General features: G+C 33.4%; 1 protein-coding gene and 1 long non-coding RNA gene across 4 annotated transcripts; one reads left to right on the forward strand and one right to left on the reverse strand.

Annotated features, from left to right (window-relative positions):
* Positions 1-929: 929 nt before the first annotated feature.
* LOC129747254 (uncharacterized) lies at positions 930-7,631 on the forward strand. 2 transcript variants are annotated; one of them, XR_008737474.1, is made up of 3 exons: positions 930-998; positions 1,054-1,345; positions 7,506-7,631. It is a non-coding gene; the product is annotated as an uncharacterized LOC129747254 (long non-coding RNA). The 2 variants fall into 2 exon arrangements; XR_008737473.1 differs by having other exon boundaries at positions 948-998; positions 1,057-1,345.
* A 3,455-nt stretch (positions 7,632-11,086) lies between these two features.
* Positions 11,087-26,566, reverse strand: LOC129747252 (uncharacterized). 2 transcript variants are annotated; one of them, XM_055741361.1, is made up of 7 exons: positions 26,319-26,566; positions 26,001-26,198; positions 25,163-25,174; positions 12,219-12,460; positions 12,024-12,147; positions 11,874-11,959; positions 11,087-11,814 (listed from the first exon to the last, which is right to left on the reverse strand). In XM_055741361.1, exons 2-7 carry the CDS (start codon positions 26,017-26,019, stop codon positions 11,728-11,730), a joined length of 570 nt encoding a protein of 189 aa, XP_055597336.1. In that variant the 5' UTR covers positions 26,020-26,198; positions 26,319-26,566; the 3' UTR covers positions 11,087-11,727. The 2 variants fall into 2 exon arrangements, with proteins under 2 accessions (XP_055597336.1, XP_055597337.1); XM_055741362.1 differs by lacking the exon at positions 25,163-25,174 and having other exon boundaries at positions 26,319-26,563.
* Positions 26,567-26,815: the final 249 nt, after the last annotated feature.

Here is a 26,815-nt window from a genome sequence, read left to right on the forward strand (position 1 = left end):
TTTCGCGCAGATTCTGCTGACTTTGATTCCGGCTGCTGCTGCCCGGAAGTTTCGGCTGTATCCGCCACCGGACCCGGTTGCTGGTCGGTCGAAGCTGCTTGGCTATGACTTAACTTTTCGAAAAAGCACCAATCGAAATTTAATCGAAAAAACTCACGTCTAAGAAAATTTACTCGGTCCGTATAATATTATTTGATCAAGATGTTCTGCAAAAAGTTTTCTCAGTGCAATGCTAAATTTAAAAATAAATATGCTAACGCCTGGTGCGCGAAAGGGTGTGTATACCAAAACCGGTCCGCTGAAATGAGCAAAACCGGGCCGCGTATACTCCCGTATTGGTGCGTTTGCTCTAAAAATCACAAAATGACAAAAATTACAAAAATGACAAAAATAACATCAATGATAAAAATAAATGAAAATACAAAAATGGTAAAAATGATAAAATGGACAGTTATCATAAAATTTATCGAGTTAAAAAAATTAACTAAATAGACGAAATTACCAAAATCGATAAAATAACCAGAATTTTATTAATATTGACAACAAAATCAAAAAAAAATTCTGATACTTATTTAGCTGAAATGTGAAAATAATTTATGTTGAAATCAAATTTTCTCAACTGATTTGGATTTTATTTGTATCAACATTGCAAAAACAAAAGGAATATTTTGATTTATGAAAGTGAAAATCATGAACTCACCCACATGCCATTTTAAAACCTTGAGCAAGCAATTTCGCGCGTAGGGTTGCGTTCAAAGCCGTAAATTTGGGTTTCAAATCTAAACGTACATCAGTCAAGTCAGTTGATTGTACCGATAACACACATACGAATTGAATCCAGAGCAAACTATACACAAAACAAAAAGTCTTCCATCTGTAAATATCATTTCAACGACTTTTTGCTTGTGTGTATAAGTGACACAAGCGAAAAAAATGACAACCATGTCGGTTAATTTTCTCAACGGTCGGGCAATCACGCGTCGAAGATTGTGCTTTTGGTAAAGTTTTAATTGAATTCAGCCTTTATATTTAGTAATTTTCCTTTGAATTCAGCAGGAAATAACCGAGGATCAGGAGGTTCGTGAATAAAAACGAGTGGCAGCAGAACGAGCGGCTTCAAATCGCTAAAAAGCGGTCTCCGGAAATTCGACTTCTGGTGTGGTGAAAATGGCGCTGCATGACAAAAAAAAATGCAATAACTACTCAAAACGAAAACCCCAGTTATGATGCCGGCTGCCGGACACAATGTAGCGTTTCCTGAGGCCTTCTAAATTGTCATCCGAAGCCAAAACACCAGCAGCAATCTGCTGTATTTGGGGGAGTAATTAGGAGAGTTTCTGATAAGGTAAAGTATTTTTATTTTAATCTGTGGAACTTAGTGTCGTGACTGATGCACATTATATTCAAAAACCGCACTTTTCAAATCTATAGACTCGACTGTTCTTTCCTTTTTATCTCATTTAATCACTACTGACGAGACAAATGATCTGCGCTTCTTAACAATCCTTTACTAACTGACTTTGACTTTTTATCTAGACCGATCTCAAAGCATTTACTCTCCAAGAAATTCCCTATCACAAACACACATTCATCTCAACTGTAGCGTTCTTTTTACTCAGGTTCTCTTTTACTCTCGACATTCATTTCTCTCGTTCAACGTCATAGTTGCCAGTCACACTTTTTAGATTCGAGTTTTTTTTTTTGCTGGATTTATGATTAATTATCATTTTTGTTAAATCGGTTCTTTTTCATAAGTACATAATCAGTATTATCATCATAACTGTCTTACTATCAATATTCTCTACATTCGCCTCCACCTGTACTCCTACTAGTCATTTCCTTAAATAAAATTGTTAACTATTCCATGAAGTGCTATAATGTGGTGTTTGTAAATTGAAAAAAACATGTGTTCATGTACTTTTTTTTAATATGCCATAAAACCGATACATTACTCCCTATTTTTTTCTTTTAGCTTTTTTTTTTTACACAGTTGAACTTTTTCATTGCTCTCCTAACACTGTTAATCCATTACTCTACAATATGATCTTTATTATGAAATCTCTTCTTTTCAATAATTGCTCTTACCCCTTCACTGTACATTTTTGGTTCTTTACTTTTCAATGACTTCTTTTGTACTTTACTCTTAGATGTTGACTTTTTATTCTTCTCATCTACTATCTTTCTTCATTGAATTTTCCACTGTTCACTTTTTACTAATTCGTTACTTTGCCTTCTTCATCATTTAATCTTTAGTCTAGAATATCATTTTTCATTGCTGTAATACTCTTTATATGCTCATTGCTTATATTAGTTTTTACTTTCAATTCTTTACAAATTTTTTTCAACTTTTTAGTCTTTCTCACTACTCTTAACTCTTTTCCTTCTTCTTTCACTCTTTATTTTTATCTCTTCCGTATTTACTGTAAACTCTTTATCCTTCCTTTCCTACTGTCAACAATTAAATACAGTACTCGTTCTTTATATTTTTTTCTTAACTCTTTACGCTTCATTCTTTACTCTCTACTCTCTAAACTTCATTTTATTCTTCACTTTTTTTTAAGTGAAACTTTTTTACTTTCTACTCTTTACTTTTGAAACTTGACCCTTCAATATTTTTAATCAATATTTGATCTTTTGACTCTTTACTCTTCACTGTTAAAACTTAACTACTCTTTTCATCCTACTTTTCACTCTCTACTTTTAACTCCTTAATATTTATTCTTTACTCTTTTTTCATTTTTATTAATATCTCTTTCCTTCGAACATTAACTCTTCCATTTCTACCCTCTGCTTTTTACTCTGAACTCCTAACTCTTTATTCTTTATGTTTTATTTTCAACTCTTTATTCTTGACTCTTGGAGTTTAACTCTTTATTATTCATTGTTTACTCTTTTCTTTAGACTTTACTCTTTTTTTTTACTATTACACTTTTCATTTTACCCTTTACTTTCTACTCTTTACTCTGAACTCTTGGATCTTTACTCTTCATTCTTTGCTTTCAACTTTTTTTTCTTTGCCCTAAACTGTGGAAATTTAACTCTTTCATATATCTTTTATACTCATGAGTCATGACTCTTCAATCTCAACTCTGAACTGTTTACTTTTTAGTTTTTACATATTACTTTTTTCTGTTTAAATTTCACTCTTTACGATTAACTTTTTACTCTTTTCTTTTCAAAGTAAAATTTTTACTACAAGCTTAACCTTTTTCTCTTTACTCTTTACTCATTATTCACCTATTATACCCACTCATTACACTCACTGCTCTTATCTCTGTCCTTTTTACTTTTACTCTTTATTATATTTTCCTCTCTTTTTTCTTACTCTTTATTCTTTTACTGTAAACTCGTGAATCTTTTCTCTTTATTCCTACAACTCATTACCCATCTCTCTTTGCCTCGAACTCTCCATTCATTTCTTTTTATTCCGTATTATATTACGCTTCACTTTTTTCTGTTTATTTTTTCTCTTTCGCCCTTAAATCTTTATTCTTCATTTTCTACACTCTAATTAATACTGTTATCTGTTTACTTGCCATTTTTCACTTGGTACTCTTGACTCTGTTCACTTTTCAGTCATTACATATAATTTTTTTTTTATATTTTACTCTTCACTCTTCCATCTTAACAATTATTTATTTACTCTTTACTCATTACCCTTTACTCTTTATCTTTAACTTTCCATGATTTTTTCTTCTTTCTGTTGAATATTTACCCTTTATTCTTAACTCTTAGATCTTTATTTAATATTCTTTACCCGTCACTTTCTACTCTCTACTTACTACTGCTTACTATTCAACTATTTACTTCTCATTCTTTACTATTTTCTTTGTACGCTCAACTCTTTATGCTTTCAAGTGCTTATTTATTACTTTTAACTTTTTAAATTTTACTTTATACTTTTCACTTTTCAGCGTTTTCTCTTTAAGCTTCAATTTTTATTCTCAAATTATTAAGCTTTACTTTCAGTCTTTTCGCATAACTTTTAATTCATTACTCACTACTATTTTTTTTGCCTTTTACACTCCATTCTTTACTCTTTATTTTCGCTTTGAACTTTTTTTCTGTTTATTTTTTATCTCTGTACTCATCAACTATTATTCTATTATTGTTTATTCTTCACTTTCTACACTCTACTTTTCAGTGTTTACTGTTTACTCTTAACATTTATTACTCTTTAGTCTTTATTTCCAACTCGTCACTTTTTGATGTTTTATTTTTAGTTTTTACATTTTACGCTATACATTTTACTCTTTACATTTTACTCTTAATTGTTAACTCTTTACACTTAAAGCTTAACTCTCAACTCTTTAAGCATTTTTTTTTACTCTATTCTTTTGTTTTCATTATTCACTCAATAATCTTTTTTCTCTCCTTCTTCTCTCTTACTCTTTGCTTTTGGCATTGTTTACCACTTATTCTTTACTCTTCAATCCTTATTCATTAATCTCAACGCTCTACACTTAACTTTTTTTTTTGCATTCTTCTCTTTACTCTTGACTTTTTTTTGTGCTTTTCAAAATTTTACTTTATACTGATTTTTTTTTTACTCTCTACTTTTTACTGTTAACTTTCTATTATTTACTGTTTATTCGTCACTCTTTACTCCTTGCCTTGATTTTTGTGTCTTTACATTTTTTCTCTCCACTATTGACACTTCCGCTTAATTCTTTATTTGATTTTATCATCGAACTTGCTCTTGATTCTTTATATTTTTATTTCTTTTACTAATTTTTCTAAACCTTATTACTTAATTTATATCAAACATGGTCTTTGCTCCATTTATAATCTAATCTTCACTCTTTAATCCATACTCTTTTCATAATACTTTCCACTCTCTACTCTTAACTCCTTAATATTTATTCTTTGCTCTTTCATTTTTATTAATATCATTAACTCTTCCATTTCTATTCTCTGCTTTTTACTCTGAACTCCTAACTCTTTATTCTTATTTCTTTATTCTTATTTGCAACTCTTTATTATTGACTCTTGCAGATTAACTCTTTATTATTCATTGTTTACTCTTTTCTTTAGACTTTACTCTTTTTTTATATATTACTCTTTACATTTTACCCTTTACACTCTTCTCTTTACTCTTCATTCTTTGCTTTCAACTTTTTTTTTTGCCTTAAACTCTGGAAATTTAACACTTTCATATACTCTCGAATCTTTTATATTTACTCTTAACTGGTTAATTTTACTATTTATACTTTACCCTTTACTCTTCAGCTTCAACTTTTTATGATTTTTTTTTTCTTCTTTCTCTTGAATATTTACTCTTTATTCTTTACTCTTAGATATTTACTCAATATTCTTCACCCGTCACTTACTACTTTCTACTTATTACTGCTTACTATTCAACTATTTACTTTTCATCCATTACTATTTTCTTTGTAGGCTCAACTCTTTATGCTTTCAAGTCCTTAATTATTACTTTTTACTCTTAAAATTTCACTTTATACTTTTAACTTATCACCTTTTTCTATCTAAGCTAAAATATTTATTTTCAAATTATCAAGCTTTACTTTCATTCTTTTCGCATAACTTTTAATTCATTACTCACTACTATTTTCTTTTTGCCTCTTACCCTCCATTCTTTACTCTTTATTTTCGCTTTGAATTTTTTTTTTCTGTTAATTGTTCATCTCTTCACTCATCAACTATTCTTCTATAATTGTTTATTCTTCACTTTCTACACTCTACTTTTCAGTGTTTACTGTTCACTCTTTACATTTTTTTTTAACTCTTTACTCTTTATTACCAATTCGTCAATTTTTTATGTTTAATTTTCAGTCTTTACATTTTACTCTATACATTTTACTCTTAATTATAAACTCGTTACACTTACATCGTAACTATCAACTCTTTAAGTATTTTTTTACTCTTTATTCTTTTATTTTTCTTTTCATTATTCACTCAATACTCTTTTTTTTCTTCTCTCTCTTCTCTCTTACTCTTTACTTTTGACTTTGTTTACCACTTATTCTGTACTATTCAATCCTTATTCATTAGTTCCAACGCTCTACACTTAACTCTTTTATTTTTGCTTTCTACTCTTTACTCTTGACTTTTTTTCTTATGCCTTACTCTTCACTTTTCAAAATTTTACTTTATACTGATTTTTTTTTATCTCTACTTTTTACTGTGAACATTCTACTATTTACTGTTTATTCGTCACTCGTTGGGGGACTTTCATCACCCCAAATGGACTATTTTACTTAATTTTTAATAAATTTCACCCACTAGGGACTGTCATTCACCCTAGTGGGACCATTGAGGACTTTTACTACCCCAAATGTACTATTTTACTTTTATTTTCAAATTACTACACCCACTAGGGACTGTCATTCACCCTAGTGGGACCATTGGGGACTTTTATCACCCCAAATGGACTATTTTACTTAATTTTTAATAAATTTCACCCACTAGGGACTGTCATTCACCCTAGTGGGACCATTGGGGACTTTCATCACCCCAAATGGACTATTTTACTTTTATTTTCAAATTACTACACCCACTAGGGACTGTCATTCACCCTAGTGGGACCATTGGGGACTTTCATCACCCCAAATGGACTATTTTACTTAATTTTTAATAAATTTCACCCACTAGGGACTGTCATTCACCCTAGTGGGACCATTGGGGACTTTCATCACCCCAAATGGACTATTCTACTTTTATTTTTAATTTACTATACCCACTAGGGACTGTCATTCCCCCTAGTGGGGAACTTCCGGACAATCAGTACTCCAACGGTATTATTCTGATGCACCAATTTTAAAAATTTACTTCACAATATAAATCACGCATTCGTGCACACAAAAATCTCACATTTTAATTAAAACATCAAATCTTACAAAAAATAACTCACCACCGATTACTGAACCATCTTCTTACAACAGCAAGAATAATAATTTCGGCGCCATCTTGAAGCTTCCAAAACACTTCACAAACAAGTCAAACTTCACTTTATTTTATTAATTTCCTTCAAATAACGCTTCTGAGATAAACATACTTACGCGCCTACCAACTACGCCATTGTCGTGACTGATGCACATTATATTCAAAAACCGCACTTTTCAAATCTATAGACTCGACTGTTCTTTCCTTTTTATCTCATTTAATCACTACTGACGAGACAAATGATCTGCGCTTCTTAACAATCCTTTACTAACTGACTTTGACTTTTTATCTAGACCGATCTCAAAGCATTTACTCTCCAAGAAATTCCCTATCACAAACACACATTCATCTCAACTGTAGCGTTCTTTTTACTCAGGTTCTCTTTTACTCTCGACATTCATTTCTCTCGTTCAACGTCATAGTTGCCAGTCACACTTTTTAGATTCGAGTTTTTTTTTTTGCTGGATTTATGATTAATTATCATTTTTGTTAAATCGGTTCTTTTTCATAAGTACATAATCAGTATTATCATCATAACTGTCTTACTATCAATATTCTCTACACTTAGGAATCTGATTGTGTATAATCTATTTTTTTTACAGAAAGACTATTGCCGAGACTACTGAATTCATAACTGGCATCTAGTGCATGTACGCTCCAACAACTGCGCAATCGTGATGAATCGCTGAAAAATTTTAGGAAGTGACCCGACTGGATCCAAATTTGGGTGTTTTATTATGTTTTCGATATTTAGGTTGAAGGAACGTTGAATAAAATTTCAAAAATATTTTTAACCAATTCAATTTTTTCATTCCATTCTGAAAACATCCATTGAATGCAGGATTCACACGCACACATACGCACTAAAATTTGTGAACTCACCCACACAAAAGCACATACCCATCTCACCAATACTATCAAACCATGACAGATATCAACCAGGGCTGTCATTATGAACCGGGAAAACCATTTCAAGTAGAATCGGTTGGGCCATTTAATGCTTGAATTCAATGGGAGGAATGCTTGAAGAATGCTTGAAATCCAAGCATTCTTTCAAGCATTCCAAGCATTTATTTTGTTAAGCGGGCAGGTTTAGAATCACCATTTCTAGAGTTTGTTTTGATTAGGTCGTATGAGCCACCTGACATGTTTCGAGAAAATCGCTGTTGAAGTTTTGTAATCCGTTTTTTATTATATTTTGAATATCACTAAGAGTTGTCTTTAAAAAGCGGTATGCGAAACGGAAATAGATGAGAAATATTTAAGCTAGTGCACTCGATTCAGGCATAAATTTAGTTTTTCGAGTAAACATGCACACGACGTGAAAAGTAGTGCCATTGAGATAAAAAAATACATCTTTGATTCAAGAACCTCGTGTACATTGACAGAAAATCCATGTTCCTTGATTTAAGTAAATTTTATATTGAACCAATTTTTTTTGTAAAATTTATTCATTCATGGAATGAAACCAAATTTGTACCCAACATAGAATATATGTTTGTGAATCGTTTGTAGCCATTAACTCAATTTTGTTTATATCGGTTCATACGACATAATCAAAAATAACTCTACATTTGATTTATTTTATTTGGATGGATTTCAACTTCTAAAAGTCATTCATCCCTGAGTACCATTTGATTGAAATCAGATTTTAAATTATAACAATGAATTTATGAATCTGATTTAAGAATCAGTAACTGTTATTCAAATTTCATGCAGTCGGTTCTTGGTCGCCCAGCTCTACCGAGCACGGTTAACACTAAAAAAAATCAGTTGGTATTTTGTTGGATCGCCAAAATAAGATTTTTAAAACTGCGGATAAAAATTTTAAAGATTTCGGCTAATTTCCCTTTTAAAAGTGTAAAGTTATCTAAAACTGTTAAGTGTACCCATTCTACTTGGCTGGTAAGTAGACTGTTAAGTTATTGATTTGATTAAATGTGTTTTTCACGTTTTCTAACTGATGGAAATCTGTAGAGACAAACCGACCATCACATTTTGGAAGCAAGGATTCTGTCGAAAGTAAAGTGAAATTTAATTCTGATTAATTTCATTCCATCGACACGACAGGGCAGGAAAAAAAGTCAAAAACAAATTTATAAAATGAACATGTACCCGTTTTACAGTACACCGAAAAAATTCTTCACATGAACGCTACGTGAAAATGTACATGGATTTTTGCCACCATGAAAATCACGTGAAACCTACGTGAATTTCAGGTAGCAAACGGAGCTGGCGCAGCAAGCGGAATTCACGTAATTTTCATATGAGTTGTATGTAAAAATAACGTAGGTCGAATGTGAAAAGGGATGCGTTCTGCTACATGCGATTCACGTAGCTTGTATTGAAATATAAACGTAGTTGGTTTTTTTTCGGATCTTATAAACAAAAAAAGTGTTGATTTTGCAGGACATTTAATTTTTCTAAAACATGATGCACTTTTTATTTTTAATTGAACTTTGTACACTTTTTTTACATACCTAACATATATCGCATCGAAGACGGCATTTGGGTTGCCTCCATAATAATTGCCTGGTCGTCCTAGCTGCCCCAATTCCAAATTCTGAAAAATAACAAAAAATATAAATAACGAATTCACAACTTAATTTTAACTACTTACGAAAAATCAGCTTCTCCATCACCTGGAATTTGTCTTTCTGATAGCACCAACTGTTGGATCCGCGCCATCTTGAGTAGTGTAGACATAGATTTTATGTGAATAAGTTATCCAGAGCTACGTGAACGTCACATAGAATGCACCAAATCCCTTTGTACTTGGCGGATCACTCGATTTTCACGTAAATCGAATGTGTCTTCGTTTTGACAGCGATCAGCCATATGAATTTCACGTACGGATCAAGTGAATTTGTATTAGCTTCTAAGTGATTCACGTAACACGTAAGTCGAGCAAAAATTCACGTAGAGAGCGCCTACGTGAAAATCTAGGTGAATTTAACGTTTTTATTTCGGCTCAGTGTATATACTGCGTATACGCAAATGTGCTAGGGCTACCATTTTCATTCAAAGTAGAATTCTTAACAGTAACTATAACTTTGAACTCATTAAAGGAAGGGTACACTGCCTAACGGCGTGTTCGTAAACAGTTACTGATTTTTTTGGGCGATGCATCGACTTTTTCGGTAGATGTCAAATCACTTGCATACAGTTTGTTTAATTTACACGCTCATATTTTTTCAACCATTAATGACTTTTCTTGAACCCTTTTTTTGAGATTTTTGATAGAACTGCCATAATTGTTGTTTTTCAACCGTAGTGTACGATTCAATTTCAGGCATTTTAGAAGTTCTATAGAAATAGTTGAAAAATGGTTAAATTTCATCCGTAAAATGTATGAAAAATCCGTCTCCGTCTCTCCGATGATCTAAATACATTTTCAGCAATCGGTTTTTAAACCTAACATGGACTGCATGTAGAACAGTTCCTCCATACAAGTGCTTTAACGGTTATTAACAATTACATAACCTAACGACATATTAAAAATACTGTGAATTTGGAATTCACGATTAAACTAATGTATTTCACGGTTTGAATAATCGTTTGCTAAACGTTTTTTTACGCTTCATCAAATCATCGCTTTACTATTAAGGAAACCGTTTGGTTACAATCCTCATTTATGCGGGAAATGCTTTGTTTCAAAAATTTTCCTTTAGAATCAAACTCATGATACAGTGTTTCAAATAAAAAGAAGTTTGTTTCAATAGAATATTTTTTTGAATTCAAACACCAAGTTTTTTATCAGAGTTGTAGGTTTAAAACTAAGAAATATATTGAAAAATCTTATTTAAGTTCATAGTAGGTACTATTCAAATGAATTTTATATAAATAAAACGTTTTAACGGTTCTTATTTTCAAAAAAACTATCCCTGCAATGTTTCAGATTCTTTTTTTTATTTAAAAAAAATCGGATAATATTTCTCCAATACAATATTATAGTGGTCCATAATGACCTGGTCTCAATTAGGTCCCTTACCCTAGTCTCGATTTGAAAGAAAAATCTAGATTCAAGTTCGCTTTCTAGAATGAGGATAGTTTTTAAATTATTTTTAAGAATTGAAATTGTCTAGACATATAAAGAACTGAAACAACATAATCTAGGTACAGGTCTGCTCCATTCATACTACAGGTTAAAAATGTTCGGATATTGACGAGTAAAACAACCAGCTAAGTTGAGTAACATTTATTCAACAATTGTTTCAATCATTTCGATTGGTGCACTAAATTTCTACTTGTCAAAAAAGTTATCTCTGTTCAAAAAGCTTTCAATCATTTCGCTTCTACGTAGTAATTGTTTTGTTTTTCTTTTAATTGTAAGATTCATTTCGAAAGTCTAGAAAAAAATCACATCTTGTGTGTGTGTTTGTTTGTGTGTATGCTTGAAAATGTCGAGGCATCAGCGAAGTTTATATCATATAATATGTTTATAGATTATTCTCTTTGATTCAAAATTAAATTGTATACTATCTTCTGCATTACTTATATTTATAGTATGCTTAAGGCCATATGCTTTGAACTGGTCGCATTTCATCAGGTAAGCATTAAAATTTCAAAAATTTCGTGCGATGCTTTGCATTTTGTGTGTTGAAAAACTTTGGATTGATTATTTGTTTTTTTTTTTAATATTTATTTCATTAGAAAGCTGGAACAATCACGGCGACGAAAACTGTTGCGCTCATTCGATGTTCATTTTTTTTAAATATCAGATTAATAATTATCATTTGTAATGTTTCAAGGGAATATTCTGTCAAGTTGAGTTTGCATGTTGTTCAGTTGTAGAGATTACTGTTAAAATGTTAGAGAGAAGATTTACTTTCCAATGTTCATTTTTCCGAGAAGTCCAGCAGCCGTTGATGTAGCCGATTCTTGCGCCTTGGTTGCAGCGTTGTTGACTCCCTAAAAAATGCATTATTTAATTTTTTAAACTGGTTTTTGAAAGTCCTTATTGTTTTTACCTGCACCAAATCGTTTCGCTTCTCATCGGCGTATTTGTTAGCATCTTGCATTTTCTTGTCCACTTCATTGCTTACCGTTTTCATGCCTTTAATTGAAAAATAAAATAAATTAGTGTCTTCTGTAAGTTAATTATCTAAGCAAAGGTCTACCTTCATCGATCTTCTCTTCAGCCGCCTTCATCTGATCCTCGATAGCCTTCTCAACGACTTGAGCGCTCTGTTGAGCGGCATTCTCGGCGGCTTGCTTAGCATGGTCCATCAAGGTACCGGCAGCCTTAAACGAACAAAAACGAATTATTGGTAACTCCCATCTGAATCCACAAATTCAACCCCAATCCTCATTACCTCCTTGGTTCCGGAAGCTACGGACGTGGCCTGGTCTTTGGTAGCCTGGACTTCGGACGCTGCTGAAGTGGCCAAGTTTTCGGCGTCCTGTTTGGTTTTGCCGAAGGCTTCCTGCGTTTTCTTGGCCTGGTCCTCGGCCATACTCTGGGCCGACTGGACCTTCTCATTGGCCAAATCCTGAGCCTCCTTCTTCTTCTTGTCGAACAGGCCCTCGGCCTTGCTGCCGAGATTCTTCAGAGATGCTGGAAGAAAAATTGAGAAAATGTTACACATGATTTATGCAAATGTATTTAAAAAATCAACCTCTCAAAGGGTCATCCAGACCAGACGGTGGATCAAAGCGATAGAGATTATTTGTAATCCAGTCGGGCTGAAACTTTTTGAAACATGACTTGAATCGGGCAAGATACTCTTTCAAGATTGCTACACGAAATTTGAATCAACTTTTAGTTTAAATTAACTCATTTAATTTAAGAAGGTTTCACAGTTATATTGTCTGAGAGACAGAAAGAACGCAGACTTATGTTCTAAATACGTTTCTAACGTACCTTTTGACAGTAATATTTGAATTTAAAAAATTGATTTTACCAGGCTATGGATGTTTTGAAAAAAATCTTAGAGTGTTTGAAATAAAATGTGGGGATTTATGGGCCACTAAACCAAAACTCACCAAATAACATGAATAATTTATGAGTTTGTTATTTTTACAAACATTACAATTGAGAAAATCAAGAGAACATTTGTTTACGATCAATCACTTCCACAAATCATTGATTTTTTTGACACATTTCTTCATATATCTAAACAAATTATCCAGAAAATAAATTGAACGTTTTTAACATCAATTATCTTGGATTATTTCATCAAACGTGATTTTCTAGTTCCATAAACCCCTCTTACAAATAGCAGCAACCTTTCATTGAAATAAGAATGTTCATCCGAAGAATTGTTTCTCTTGATAAGACAATCTTATGAATTTAAATTATTTTTCTTATGGCGCCAGTTCATAAGAGAATTTTATCATAAAATTCTTATGGCATACATGATAGTATTTTTCGTAGTGTATAGCAATCATGTTCATCGCATTCAATGAAATTGAGAGAATCCTTTCATAAGTCTTCATTTCTCATAAACAGACTAAGAAATTAATTTCGAGTCATGAATGTATAAAAAAATCAGTTAAATATAGGCCACAGGATTTACAAAATTACAATAAAAGTTTTTCTTTGAATTAGGTAATTAAATCTACAAAAAAGCTTGATCCCTCAAAAATGCAAAAAACTTCTCAAAAGTTAACCAAAACATTTTAAAACATTGTTCTGCTCTTGACAATATGAAGAAATTATCAAAATTATAATTCTTCTTTTTAATTTAAAAATATATTTTAAAAACTCTTTTAAAATCACTAAAATACACATGAATGAATAAAATCCACAAAAACAGCTTGATCCCTCAAAAATACAAAAAATTTCTCAAAATTTAACAAAGACATTTTAAAACATGAATCTGCTCTTCTCAATATAAAGAAATTTTCAACATTTTTAATTCTTTTTTTTTAATTGAAAAATATATTTTTTTTTATTTTTTTAAGAGCGGCTCACCAAGCACAAAAAACAACACTTGCATTTGCGTGACGTTAAAATACTTAAGTCCATTATTACAAATGTTTATAAAATCCAAATGACGATTTTAAAAACTATACAGCTAAAGTGAGCTGCTTCAATGAAAATTTCATATTATTGAATACTTTTACACCATAACATAAACCATAAAAAATGTCATGAACAAAGACGCTCTAAGCTTTTGAAAGAAAATTAAGGTCCTGAAAATGGTTTCTGAATGATTTCTAAAAAAGCGTGATAAAATCGAGCGTGAATTTAGCGAGTATTGAAAAAACAAACAGTGATAAAATCGAAAAACTACTGTATTCAAGAAACTAAGAAGCACCTTATAAAAAAACAAAATTTAAAATCTTAGAACGCTTTCAAACAACTAATGAGAAATTTCTAAATTCACCAAATTCCCATTCACCGAAATAATTTCCAATACAACGGAATCAATCCAATACTAATCATATGAATAATTTCTTACTTCAAATTTTGTCAAACTTTAACTCATTTTAACTCAAGTCTTCGTAATCCAAAATGTTCCTTGCAATGTCTCAGAAACGCTTGAAACCAAATGTACCTACATGTACTTTTTTGGATTTGTCAGAACTGAAAAGTTATAGACGTTTCAAGAAATAGACTTGTTTTAAACTAGACTTACAGAGGTACTATATGAGTCAGGAGGATGAAGTAACCGAACGGACAAAAAATTTTCGGCACATGTGCACACTCACATGGCGGTCGAACCATCCATGATTAACTGTATCGAAAAATGTAGTGCCTTCTCTATTGGGTACTACTTCTTCTATACAGTTAATTGATGCGGGACAAAGAATTTAGCATGTGGTCAAGCTTCTATTTCAAATGCTCTTCGCTCTTTTCACCACCTTAGAATTTTCTTCTGATCTTCTATCCGTCTTTCATTTCAACTCTTTAACCCTCACCGATAAAGCCGCAAATTCATTTCATAATTGAAATTAATGCTGTATAAGTGCAAATCAATTAAAAAGAGTCAATTTCGCTGAATGATTTTTTATTTGTTCACTTATAACAGAGGAAAATGTCCGGTTTTTGAGATTATCATCATCATACATTTATTGGATTTTCTTAATGGATGAAAAGTTAGAAGAGATGAATGATGGTGAAAATGAGCGGGTATCATCATTATTAAGCATTATCATCACATACTGCAATTTTGGTCCTTACTAGAAATGATATGACTTTTCACCGATAAGGCGTATAAATTATGCAACTATCACTTTAAATTCCTTGCTTTTTAAGATAAAAATTATGTGTAACTAAACGTTAAAAAAGTTGTTACGGTCGCCAAATACGTGGTGTCTGAAAGCGTTCCCGCGTCTTAGGATAAGATAGAACCATAGTAATTATGTATTGTCCATTTTCCAATAAAACCAAAATCGTTTGGAAGATCTAACATCAGTTGTTGAAAATAATCATCATTTTATAAGTTGGTAGTACACATCGAAAAACAAAAATTCTTTACTCATTCAATCACCTTTGTTCATTAAAATCCTCTTTGTTTTGACAATAGACTTTCCAGTTTGGAAGCATTAACTTTACCTTGGTAATTTTACATAAGTAGCATCACATCCGCAGTCCTTGGGTACGATGACCTTATTGGAATATCCTTAGTTACGTCTATGATTGGATCAGTATGTGAAATAACAACACAAGATCATGTTTCTATTTGTTGTCCATTTAAAGCAGTAGCGAGGTACACCACTGGGTTCAATCAACGTTGAAAACATCGACACGTTTGAACGATTAATATGTTAAACATTCCTTTTTTGCTGTGATATCGCACGAGTCTAGCCTTCAATAGAGACATATCGAAATAATTCTGTCACAGTTGATGGAGTATGACATTAATTACTGTGCAATTGATTTCTAGATTTTTATTTTTTTTTTTTCGTTTGTAATTGTTATACCTATTCAGTAGATTTTTTTTTGAAATTTTCTAAAGGACGTATTTGAAAATTTAAAAAAAAACATCATATTAAAAGATAATAACATTTTTTTTCAACTGTTGCAGCTGTAAGAGGAATGTGATGACGCTATCGGATTGCACAAAGGTCCGCGAGGCGTGATCCAGCAGTGGCAGATACAAACAGAAATAACGCGCATACCATAAGTTCCACCTCTGTCTGACTGAGAATACCGACCTAACCTATACTAGGTAGGTATACTCCGCCTGTTCTAAGTATGTTTTCTCTCAGATCTAGTTTTGAGATTGTAAAATTAGACCACTCTCGAGAAAAAAAAAATTAAACACTGCATTTACAAGCGTCTGTTTTTTTTGCTGGCGCTCTCTCCGCGTGCGCAATTTTGCTTGGTTGTCGATTAAAAGGAAGAATTTTTTGATTACACACATCTCGTGAAGAATGTGGTTTATTAAAGTGAAGAGGTTAAATGTATACAAAAATTTAAAAGAAAAAAAATCCCTTCTATAGGTACAACTCGCAGGTTACTATCCGGTAGGCAGATACCCACTCTAGTTGCTCCACACCTCCACTATAGGAGAAGATGAAGTATAATTTTTATTCCGTTACTCAAAAGCGACTCTGGCACCAACGAGCGTCGCGTCGTTGAGCGCGGAGGATGACATCATCCCGGCGCAGCGTCCTCCTTCGATAGAGGCGAATATCACAGAAGCAAAGAATAATATTATTATGATGTTGCGTTTCAATTTTTTTCTCTCTCGATAGACGCCAAACAAGATTTCAACATTTACTATTAGATGTTGTAGGTATAGAAAATGAATCCGATGTAGCCAGAGATGCCAATATGCCTGATTTTTCAGGGATTGCCTGATTTTTCGAGGCTCTGCCTGACAACCTGAAAAGCCATTGAATTTCCCAGATTTTTCAAAAAATGCCTGATTTTGCCTGATTTTTGCGAATGTGATGAAAAATGGGTAGTAAGGAACTAAATTAGGTACCATGGCTGAAGTTAAAAAGCGAAAATGTGGCTTAATGAAACCAATCGACAGATTCCCATAAATTCATATCTTAAAAAGGGAATGAAAAGGAATCGTTCGGCTTTGATTCAGTAGAATTATAGGCCCACAACACAGTAAAAATGTAGAGTGCTGACCAAAAAAAAAAAAAAAGGTCATCACTTTGAGAGGAATTTCCGTTACTTACATATGTAGCCTGATTTTGCCTGATTTTTATTTCACCAGTTCCCTGATTATTGAAAATATATGTTGGCAACCCTGGATGTAGCTTATCTGAATTCTGATGTCGATAAGTGATCTTCGATTAATATACGTAAAACGTTCGTTGTGTGCTGACGTTAAAGTTTACTTTCGACCGCAGTTCGTTGTGGTTAGGACATTGTAGATAAAAATTATTTAAGTTGAGGATTGCCTTCGAATAATTATCTAAACGCAAGTATCGCTCAATCGGACTTGAAAAAACGATGCTTCAAATGCTTAAAATTTAGGTTTTTTCTCCCCCGAAAAAATGATTATTTTCAGGACCACCCTAGAGAAAAAAAATTAAAATACCATTTTTTTTTATTTTCCTTATTGAATGTACCCTTCCCTAAGAAGATTTTTAGGGTTAATATACAAACTTTGGGGGACTTTGAGGCACCCTGACCAGTCCGATTACGATGAAATTAGCAAAATGTACACCCACAAATCAGAATCTACTCCAATAATGACCTTCATTGGAGGTGGAATTATCGGCATAAGATTCTGTGTCGGGCTGGCACTAACAAGCTTTTTTGATCGCTGGCATTGTCCTCCCAGCGCAACCGCATTGCATGTGTCTAAAAGAAACCACAAACATGTAAGAACGACTATAATCGAAACAAAAAAAAAGTTATATCTAGCAAAGCTGTACGTCGCTTTCAAAATTCTGTAATATCTGTACTGTTCCGAAATCCTTAAAACCCGAAAATCAAAAAGAAAATCATGTTGTTAGAATATCTTAATATATTCTTTTGATCGAGAAATGGTTAAAACTCAAAGTTAGGCGTAATCTAATACACAAATCGACGAAAAAGAAAAAGAAGTTATAACCATCGAGTTCGGACAAAAATCTATAAAGGTTGGTTGTTCGGGTCAGATCCTTTAACAAATATGTTCGAAACTCAAGCGACGCCTGGTAATAAAGTTAGAGAAACAGGTCAAAGTTTCACGATTTTCTATTTAGTCGCTCTTGGACGTCGTAATCAATTGAATACAAAATCCTCACAAAGTGACGAACAAAATACCTGCACCCTGATAGGTCCTGTATCATTTCACATTTTGTTACTGATGATTTGTAACAGCAAAAAAAAAAACTAACTCAGCAGGAAAGTTTCGATTTGTCGACTGCTGCTGCACGCGATTGTCACTCCTTTGGTGTAAAAAGGCGGCGGCGCTCCGAAGGACGTCGGTCGGCGTCTCGCAAAACGACGTACCCTAAACATTATGATGACGGTTACTTTTTCTTCTCTTGGCTTTCGCGAGGACATTTCACCGTTTCATAAGGTTAACTATTCTTTCGAACTTCGATGGTGTAGTTTGATAGTTGATAGAACACGCCCAATGCCGGGCACGATTGTGGTATGATGATAATCATTTCGATGATAGCATTTATAGCCCACCCGCTGGTGCCGCCGCCTGGTGTCGCCTGCTTGCAATAAATATGCCAACAGTATAGACATACTATGTACAGTACAGAATAAATACAAAACCGAACAGCGATGATGTCATCCGGGTTTGTGTCCGGCAAGGTCACGGTCATGGTCCGGCAGTCCTTTAGTGCATTCTTTGTTTTATAATTCTTGATTGCTATGGTGACTGCAAATGTGGGCTAACGCATGAATTAAATTTCAAAACGGCATAAGTGTTGGAAATGTTTTATACATTCATTACGACTGTTGGGGGAATCAATATTTAATCATAGAAACGAGCGGTTGTGCTCAAGTTTTTGATTGTTTGACCTTTTTGATTATTGATTATTCAACAGAAAAAATCGACGTTTTGATTTGACGTTATCATTTGTTGAAGATACATTTGAATTATTAAAGAGAGGCAAATTTCTCTAACGCTTGTGTAGAATATTTCTTTTGCTAATTTTCAAAAATCCGCAATGGATAACAAGAATCCATTCAACAATCCGTTAAATTTTTATTTTTTGTCATTCTGAAAGAGAGGGGAGGAACAATTGAAATCTTCCAATTTTGTATATCAGTTAAATCAATATGTACAACCAATCTTCCTTAGAAATTCAAACTAACTTTCGGTATTTGATCGAAAAAGTTTTTCCTTTTATTTGAAAATTCTTCTAATCTTTCAGTTAGAATCAGTTCAATTTTTTTCAGTTATTTTTAAAACTAAGCTAATTAGTAATGTAAGAATAGGTTGTTAAATGATTTTTTGTGGTTTTTTTACTTAAATCATGCTTCAAATAATTATTTTTAGTACATGATCCATGTATCATTATATTGTAAATGAATTTAGGAAGAGTACAAGAGGCAAGCCTAAAAACATGACATACGCCCGAGTCATAAGTAGCGGGAATATATTTATGTCACTCTGTCTTGCTCTCTTTGTGGGCTCTGTTCGAATCGAATTACATCACAACGAATGAAAAACACAAAATCCTTTTATGCTATGTTTTTTAGTAGATTTGAATAAATAAACTTATCGAATCATTACTAATGAAAATACACTTCTTTCTTTTTATAGGTAAGCTTCAAAACAATCCAAGCATCTACCACGCACCGTAAGTCTGATAATTTTTATAACTTTTTTTTTACAGATTTTATTTCTATTTATTTATTTCATCTGAAAAATGATATAACTTTATGAATGACAATTTTGTGAATTTGAGGTTATACGAGTTGTTGAAGAAAATTAATCATTATAAAACTTAAACTGTCTTTAGCTCTTCATAAATTTGAAAGGAGTATGAGAACGGAATGTTCAACGAGCCCAGAGTTTGTATGAGATTTTTGGATATTGTGTCCGGGAAGGCAATAAGCTCTCTACAATACCTGTGATTTTATGGAATGTTTATTTTCCAAGCTATGGTTGAATAACCATTTTTTAACCATTGTAAAATTCCATTGCTTCGCAAATGGTTGAAAAATGTACAGTAGGGGAGATGGGGGCATAATGGCCACCTTAAGGAAAACGGTTATTTAACCATAGAAAATAGCTATAATATGGAGGTTACATTATTGTTTCGTGTTCAGACACTTGAAAAGCCTATTCCCTAACGGGCTGAAACGTGAAAAACTAGATGAAAACGTTAAAAAATGCATTTTAAAAAATTTTGCCAAAAGCTGAAAACCAGCCACTGTGGAGGCATAATGAGAACCCCCCCTGAGGCAGTATGAGCACCATTAATCAGAGCAAGATGTGCGTTTTTGCCGGGGAATCTAGCAGCGAATTCAATTCGATGAAGTCAGGTGAGTCGTACATTCATCAAACAAAGCAATAACAAAATAATCTAGGTCTGTTTGTAGAATACAAACAATTCACGCACGCTCATACATTAAGTGCTTTGTTCGGAGGATGATGCTACTAGCCGTATAATGTAACAATAAAGAAATCGATCATGAATTGTGAATGGAAAAATATCACCTCGAACAGAAATCTAACTCTAGTCTTTTGATTACTTCTCCGACACCTTACCAATAGGCTAAATCGTCGGATGAAAACTAGTCAAGGTGTGGCGCTATAAATCAATTTTAATTCGCTGCTAGATTCTACGGCAGAAAATGCTCATTATGCCTCGATAATATGGTGCTCTATATGCCCCTAGTCAACAAATTTAAGTAAAAACGTGTTTTAAAATTTATAAAAGTGAAAAATAAAAATTTTTTTGATGGTAAAAATTGAGAAACAATGTGTACATCATTTTGCAGTGCGTACATTATAGATCAAGGTTATTTTAAGATCATAAGAGCTTATTTCGTGGTGCTCAAAAATTATAATATTTTCGTAACTTGAGAACCAAGCTAGTTTTTTTTAAATGTCTCTGTAAAGATGATAAGGAGATTCCTTTTTTTGTGAAAAATTAATACTATAGGAAGTACGAAACAAATCCTCATGAAAATTTATTTAAGAAAATACGCACTTTCGTAGAAAAGCGTAGTTCTCATTATGCCTCGGGTGCTCGTTATGCCCTCATCTCCCCTAGGTACAGATAAACAGGCTTAACGTGCAACAGCTATCAGAGTTAAAGATGTTCCTATTATTAATGATTTTGGCACTTGCGTTCCTCTGATCCTGGGGACCTCACTTGTGAAGTTTAATTTTTTGTACCTTCTCTCATTCCGCTTTATACACATTAGGATGATACCGAAAAGGGTCATGTCGAATTCCAAAAACCGTACCTATATGATCGGTTCTGTAGATTGGCCAAAAAACTGATCTGTGGAAATTTTTAGCTCTATCTGACTTGATTTAGAAGTGCCTTAAAGTTTCGTTTTTTTTACCTACAAAAACCACCAAAGGGGAGACCAAAGAAACCGGAAAAATTGAAATTTTAATGTTGATGCCAAATGACTTAAGGATGCTTAAAACGTCGAAATCTGATGTTACCTTGAAACAAATCTTTGGCCAAAATTGACTTTCTGGAGTTGGATTTCCGAAAAATGCGCGATCGCGTTTTAATTCGAAATTTCTCTAATTTTTTCCTTCTATTTACCTTAGACGCCCAGGTTCCAATCAGTTTTTTTTAAACTGCATTCTGAAAGAATTTTTCACCAATGACGGAAAAAGTTTTTGCTCCTCAAAAATTAGTTTTTCATTGCAAGCACATTTGAAGGCAATTGAAGGCTTTAAAATACTACGAGTTTTAAATGAAACGCATACGATCGTTTTTATTTAATTTTAAAACCCGCTTGGGCATTATCAAATTGTACCTGTTGGAAAAGATCTCATCGAATAAATGTAAACTAGGACCATGCAAATGGCCACAGTCCATTGAAATAAAAAAACATAGACGCTCTGTTTAAATGTGGCCTTCAAAAAAGGTATGCATATAATTGGAAAATTCATAAAAATTTTCAAAAGTAATGTTTTTAAAAAGAACTGAGAAGCAGCAAAATTGATGAACAAAAAAGAGAACCGATGCATTCAAATTTCATATAAACTTCGATTGTTTAATTTTAATAAAAATAAGTTTTGAAAACATCATTGGCCGTTTTGTAGAAGTTAACTTATGATAATTATTCATAACAATTTTTTTAAATAAGTTTTTCAAAAGAAACAATTCGCTAAAGCTCGTTACTTCTTGATCGAAAAATACTTTTTGAGAGTACTCAAAATTCATAATTTTAACACTAAACGTACCGGAAGCGGTCAAATGACGGTTTTTGAACTTTAAACGATGATTACTCCTTATATAATTGTTTTTTCGCAAATTTAACGACAGGACTATTTTTGTTTTTGAAATGCAAGTATTTTTGCGTTTTTGAAAATTTTTTAAGTGTTACGGTTTTCGAATAACGCATGTGGTATACCTATTCATACCGCGAGCGGTCAAATGACGGCAAACACCGTTTTCGCTAAAACTCCCTTGTTTCCTAACCGATTTCTATCAAATGTATAGTTTTGAAAAGCTTATAATTCGACTCAAATATGTTTCTCAGTCAATTTTCAGCTACAATCAATAACTTTAAAGTTATTTACAGTACAAGAAAAATTTTATGAAAAAACATGCTTCAGGAAAAAGGTTGTAAATCAGTTATTAAGTGCTCGAAAAAAATTTCACTTAGTGCCTAAGAAAGCTGAAGTTAGAAGCTATATGTTGCATATGTGGAAAATTTTTTTACAAATTTTCTGAGATCATGGCCACAAAAAATGTAAAAAAGTTGTGTAAAACCCGTACTTTTCAATCAATAAACCGCCAAAGCTGTTCCTGTTACAGTAGAAAATTTTGAAAAAGTGAATTGAAAAGTAGACGTAACTTGTCACATTTTGGCATTTTTAGATTTTTAAAATACGAAATATATAATTTATGACGACTTTTCAAAGGTAGGTGTTTTTTTTTAACTTTTTATCATTTTGGATTTTCTGAGACAATTCCTACACCTAAATTCGGCTTTGCACTGGATTTTGAGTACATTAACGTAAGGTTTAGACAATAAAACTATATCCAAAAGAAAGCGAATTTCATAACGGTTCTAGTGATGTAACTGCATTGGCGGTACAATGCTTGACAAAAATATGATAAAAAAAACAGTGAAGTAGAATCTGAATTTTGAAAAGTCAGCGCAAATTCTTGCTTGGTAGACGGGCGCAGTGGGTGGTAATATTTCAAAGCTATTTTGCAGACGAAGACGGATGAAAGGAAACGAAAAAACAAACAAGCGTTAGCTCAAATTTTCTAGTTTTACTTTCAGAAATATATTTATTATATTTTTGTAAAGCATTGCACCGCCAATGCAGTTACATCACCAGAACCGGCATGAAATTTGCTTTCTTTTGCATATAGTTTTATTGCCTAAACCTTACGTTAACGTACTCAAAATCCAGTGCAAAGCTGAATTTGGGTGTAGGGATTGTTTCAGAAAATCCAGATTCATAAAAAGTTCGCAAAACAACTACCTTTGAAAAGCCGTCAAAAATTATGTATTTAGTATTTAAAAAATCTAAAGATGCCAAAATGTGACAAATTACGTCTACTTTTCAATTCACTTTTTCAAAATTTTCTACTGTAACAGGAACAGCTTTGGTGGTTGATCGGTTGAAAAGTACGTGTTTTACACAACTTTTTTACATTTTTTGTGGCCATGATCTCAAAAAAATGTTTCATATGTGCAACATATAGATTCTAACTTCAGCTTTCTCAGGCACTAAGTGAAATTTTTTTCGAGCACTTAATAACTGATTTACAGCCTTTTTCCTGAAGCATGTTTTTTCATAAAAATTTTTTTTACTGTAAATAACTTTAAAGTTATTGATTGTAGCTGAAAATTGTCTGAGAAACATATTTGAGTCGAATTATAAGCTTTTCAAAACTATAAATATGATAGAAATCGGTTAAGAAACAAGGGAGTTTTAGCGAAAACGGTGTTTGCCGTCATTCTATCGAAGCATTTGGCCCAAACTTTGACTTCTGCTTCTTTGAAAATAATTTTCTAAAGATCTAGGTACTAAATAGCGTTTTTTTTTTATCGATTTTTATCAAAAATTATTCCAGGTTTTTTTTGGAAGCCTTTAGGTAATCTGCTGATATGTTTTGATAAAAAAAATAGATACTAGTGTTTTTCTTCTCTATTGGACTTGGCCGGCGTCGTTTTTGGTTTATTTGAAAGTAGGAGATCCTCAAAATTGTACAGTCAGAATGTGTTGTTTGTTCCCAGCACCTTTCATTTCGTTCATTGTGCAATGTTGATTTTCTCGAATCAATCACGAAGTGCAACCATTATGCCGTTGGCCAGGGGGGGGGTAGGTGGACCGCAGTTGATAGCAAGCTCAAGCTTAGTTGGTTTTCCGAAAAATGACTTGTTATCCGATAAACGGCTAATTCCCAGAAAGTAATTTTTTGGCCAATTTTTTTTTCTCGAAATGGCACCAAATCTGGTTGTTTCGTGCATTTCTAAGTCATTTGGCACCAAAATTAAAATTTCGAATTTCCGATTTTCCTTTGTTCCCCCCTTTGGTGATTTTTTAAATTTTAAAGTCGATTTTTGATCAAAATTTTTTTTAGGCAAAACCAGATTCCGACGTTTTATGAATTTTTAAGTCATTTAGCATAAATAATGAAATTTTGATTTTTCCGATTCTTTGATCTTCTCTTTGGTGTGATTTTTGAGGGTAGAAAAACGGAAACTTTGAGCGCTTTGAGGCACCTCTAAACCAAGTGCTATTGAGCTGAAATTTTGCCAAGGTCAGTTTTTTGGGCCAATCCACAAAATGTATATGGTCGGTTTTCAAAATACGTACATGATTTTTCTTCCCTACAACTATTTCCACCCTAATACACATGTCGGAAAAGATTCTTCTTCGTCTTTTGAATGCTATTTTTCCGATATTCCGACATCTTGTGTCTGCATTGTAACGCTGCGATGATAGTGCAAACACACTTTTTTTTTTCAAAAACCTCTTAATTCTGGCACAATTTCACATTTAAAAATACCACATAGAGTCATATTTTAATATCGAAGTCTGCAACGGCATGTTTTTCGTAGATTACGAGAGTTTGTAGACACAGGAATTATTGTTTGATTTTCTCTCGGTAGATATTCTGTTTTGCTTCTTCTGTCTAACAGCCTTAACAGAATAAAACCACAAACGAATTGAGAAAAAGTGATCTCACCTTTGCATAAATTTAACTCAAAATTTTCATTATGTCTGATACTTACACGTTGCACCTCCTATCCAAATGTAGTGTTAAAGCATGCGTTTGAGAGACAGAGAGAAACACCTTATTATTATTCAAAACAACGCGACGATTTTACATATTTGGTATACCATTGACGGGAGGGAAAAAAATCACACCACTACTGCACCGGTGCGGTGTGTAGTAATTGATTGAATTACTTGTGCAGGAATGTGTATTTTCTGTCACAAAATAAATAGGTGACCCACGAGGTCATCAGATCAGCGGGAAAAAATAACATTAAATAAAAAACAAAAAAAAACTATAAATTGTAACAACGTAGGAAGAGCTAGAGAGCAGTGTGTGTGGCTGAACTGTACCCACCCAACCATCACACAACTTTGGCCCCAACGCTACAAGACGACATGCCATGTGAAAACAGGAACACATCGATTCGAACGACATTGTACGAACGTATATTTGCCATTCCATTCGAAAAACGCTTGTGATGGATAATTGACACTGGCATTTTTTGTATATATTACAACGATTTTTTACAATTTTCCGCGGTTTAATTTCCGCAACCGAAACTCAAAACATTTCATCGAAACCAAGCTCTGGGATGTTTGAAAATCCATTAGTTTTCAAATGTATTTATTTCTGCTGGCCTATTTTCAAAGGGCGATGGTTGGATGAGGGTTATTCACAAAAGAAAAACTAAAACGTAGAATGTGCTATCAGCAAAATCAATCGGTTCAAGATTCTGTAGAATCTTAAGAGAAAAAAATTGTAGACAAATCAATATTCAAATCAGGTGAGAACAGTTCAGGTTACAGTAGAATTTAAACTGCGTCTTTCGACAACGACCAGTAGGTACTCACCTGTGAATCCGCTGAACATTTTAGATGTTCTGGCGAGACGCGCTGCTCAAAAAATGCCACTAGGTAGGTTCCAGCAGAATCGATTAAAAGGAGGCGCCTGATTTCTGGCCACGACACCGTCTGTTCGTCCGTCCGCGTCCTGTTACTTTCTCAGCTGCTCCTCCTGAGTCTAGCGCTGGTCTGCGACGTTCGAGAGTCCTTTTGGGCACAAACAGAAAAAAAGGATTACGTGCAGGACGATGTACTGTAACACTTCTGCTGCTGACTCAGTCAGTCATCCACCGGAATGGAGCAAACAAGCACAGTGATCTCACTCACGTTTTTGGGGCTTGGGGCGACGAAACTTGTTCTGCTTCGTAGTGGATTATTCCACTTGTTCTACGGCACTGCGTCACACTACTTCCACCACTCTGCTAGGGAGAAATCGACGCGCAATATGTAGGAAGTTTCGCGTATCGTTCCGTGAGAAATTCTGACTCGCTGCCGACACCGACCGAGATCTTGCAAGCAACTGATGCGATGTGGGGAGATGCGTTCGAGCGATGTCTGTTTCAGAACAGAACAGAACAAATGCTAGAGCTGCCTCTGAACAGCTGGTTCCGATTCATTCGCGGGAGCATTCCTTTACTGTTTCTACAAAGTATTGTCGGACTGGACGAGTCGGAACCTACTCGGTAGCATTTGTTTTTCTGAGAAAGAGAGCGTTGATTCTCACGGAGCACGATTTTCACGAATGGCAGGCAAGTTCCATGTGCCATGCCGTTCCATGCAATTCCGCCAGTTGTCCGTTGTGGGGGGTGGGTGGTTAGAATTTC

The sequence above is a fragment of the Uranotaenia lowii genome, chromosome 2 (genome assembly GCF_029784155.1).
Source record: "Uranotaenia lowii strain MFRU-FL chromosome 2, ASM2978415v1, whole genome shotgun sequence".
Lineage (NCBI taxonomy): Eukaryota > Metazoa > Arthropoda > Insecta > Diptera > Culicidae > Uranotaenia > Uranotaenia lowii.

What these genes read in the sequence shown, in the direction of transcription:
- LOC129747252 (XM_055741361.1), bottom strand. An exon ending in TAGCTTCCGGAACCAAGGAG is followed by an intron (nt 12,148 to 12,218) that starts GTAATGAGGATT and finishes TGTTCGTTTAAG; the next exon opens with GCTGCCGGTACCTTGATGGA. An exon ending in AGCGAAACGATTTGGTGCAG is followed by an intron (nt 11,815 to 11,873) that starts GTAAAAACAATA and finishes TGCATTTTTTAG; the next exon opens with GGAGTCAACAACGCTGCAAC.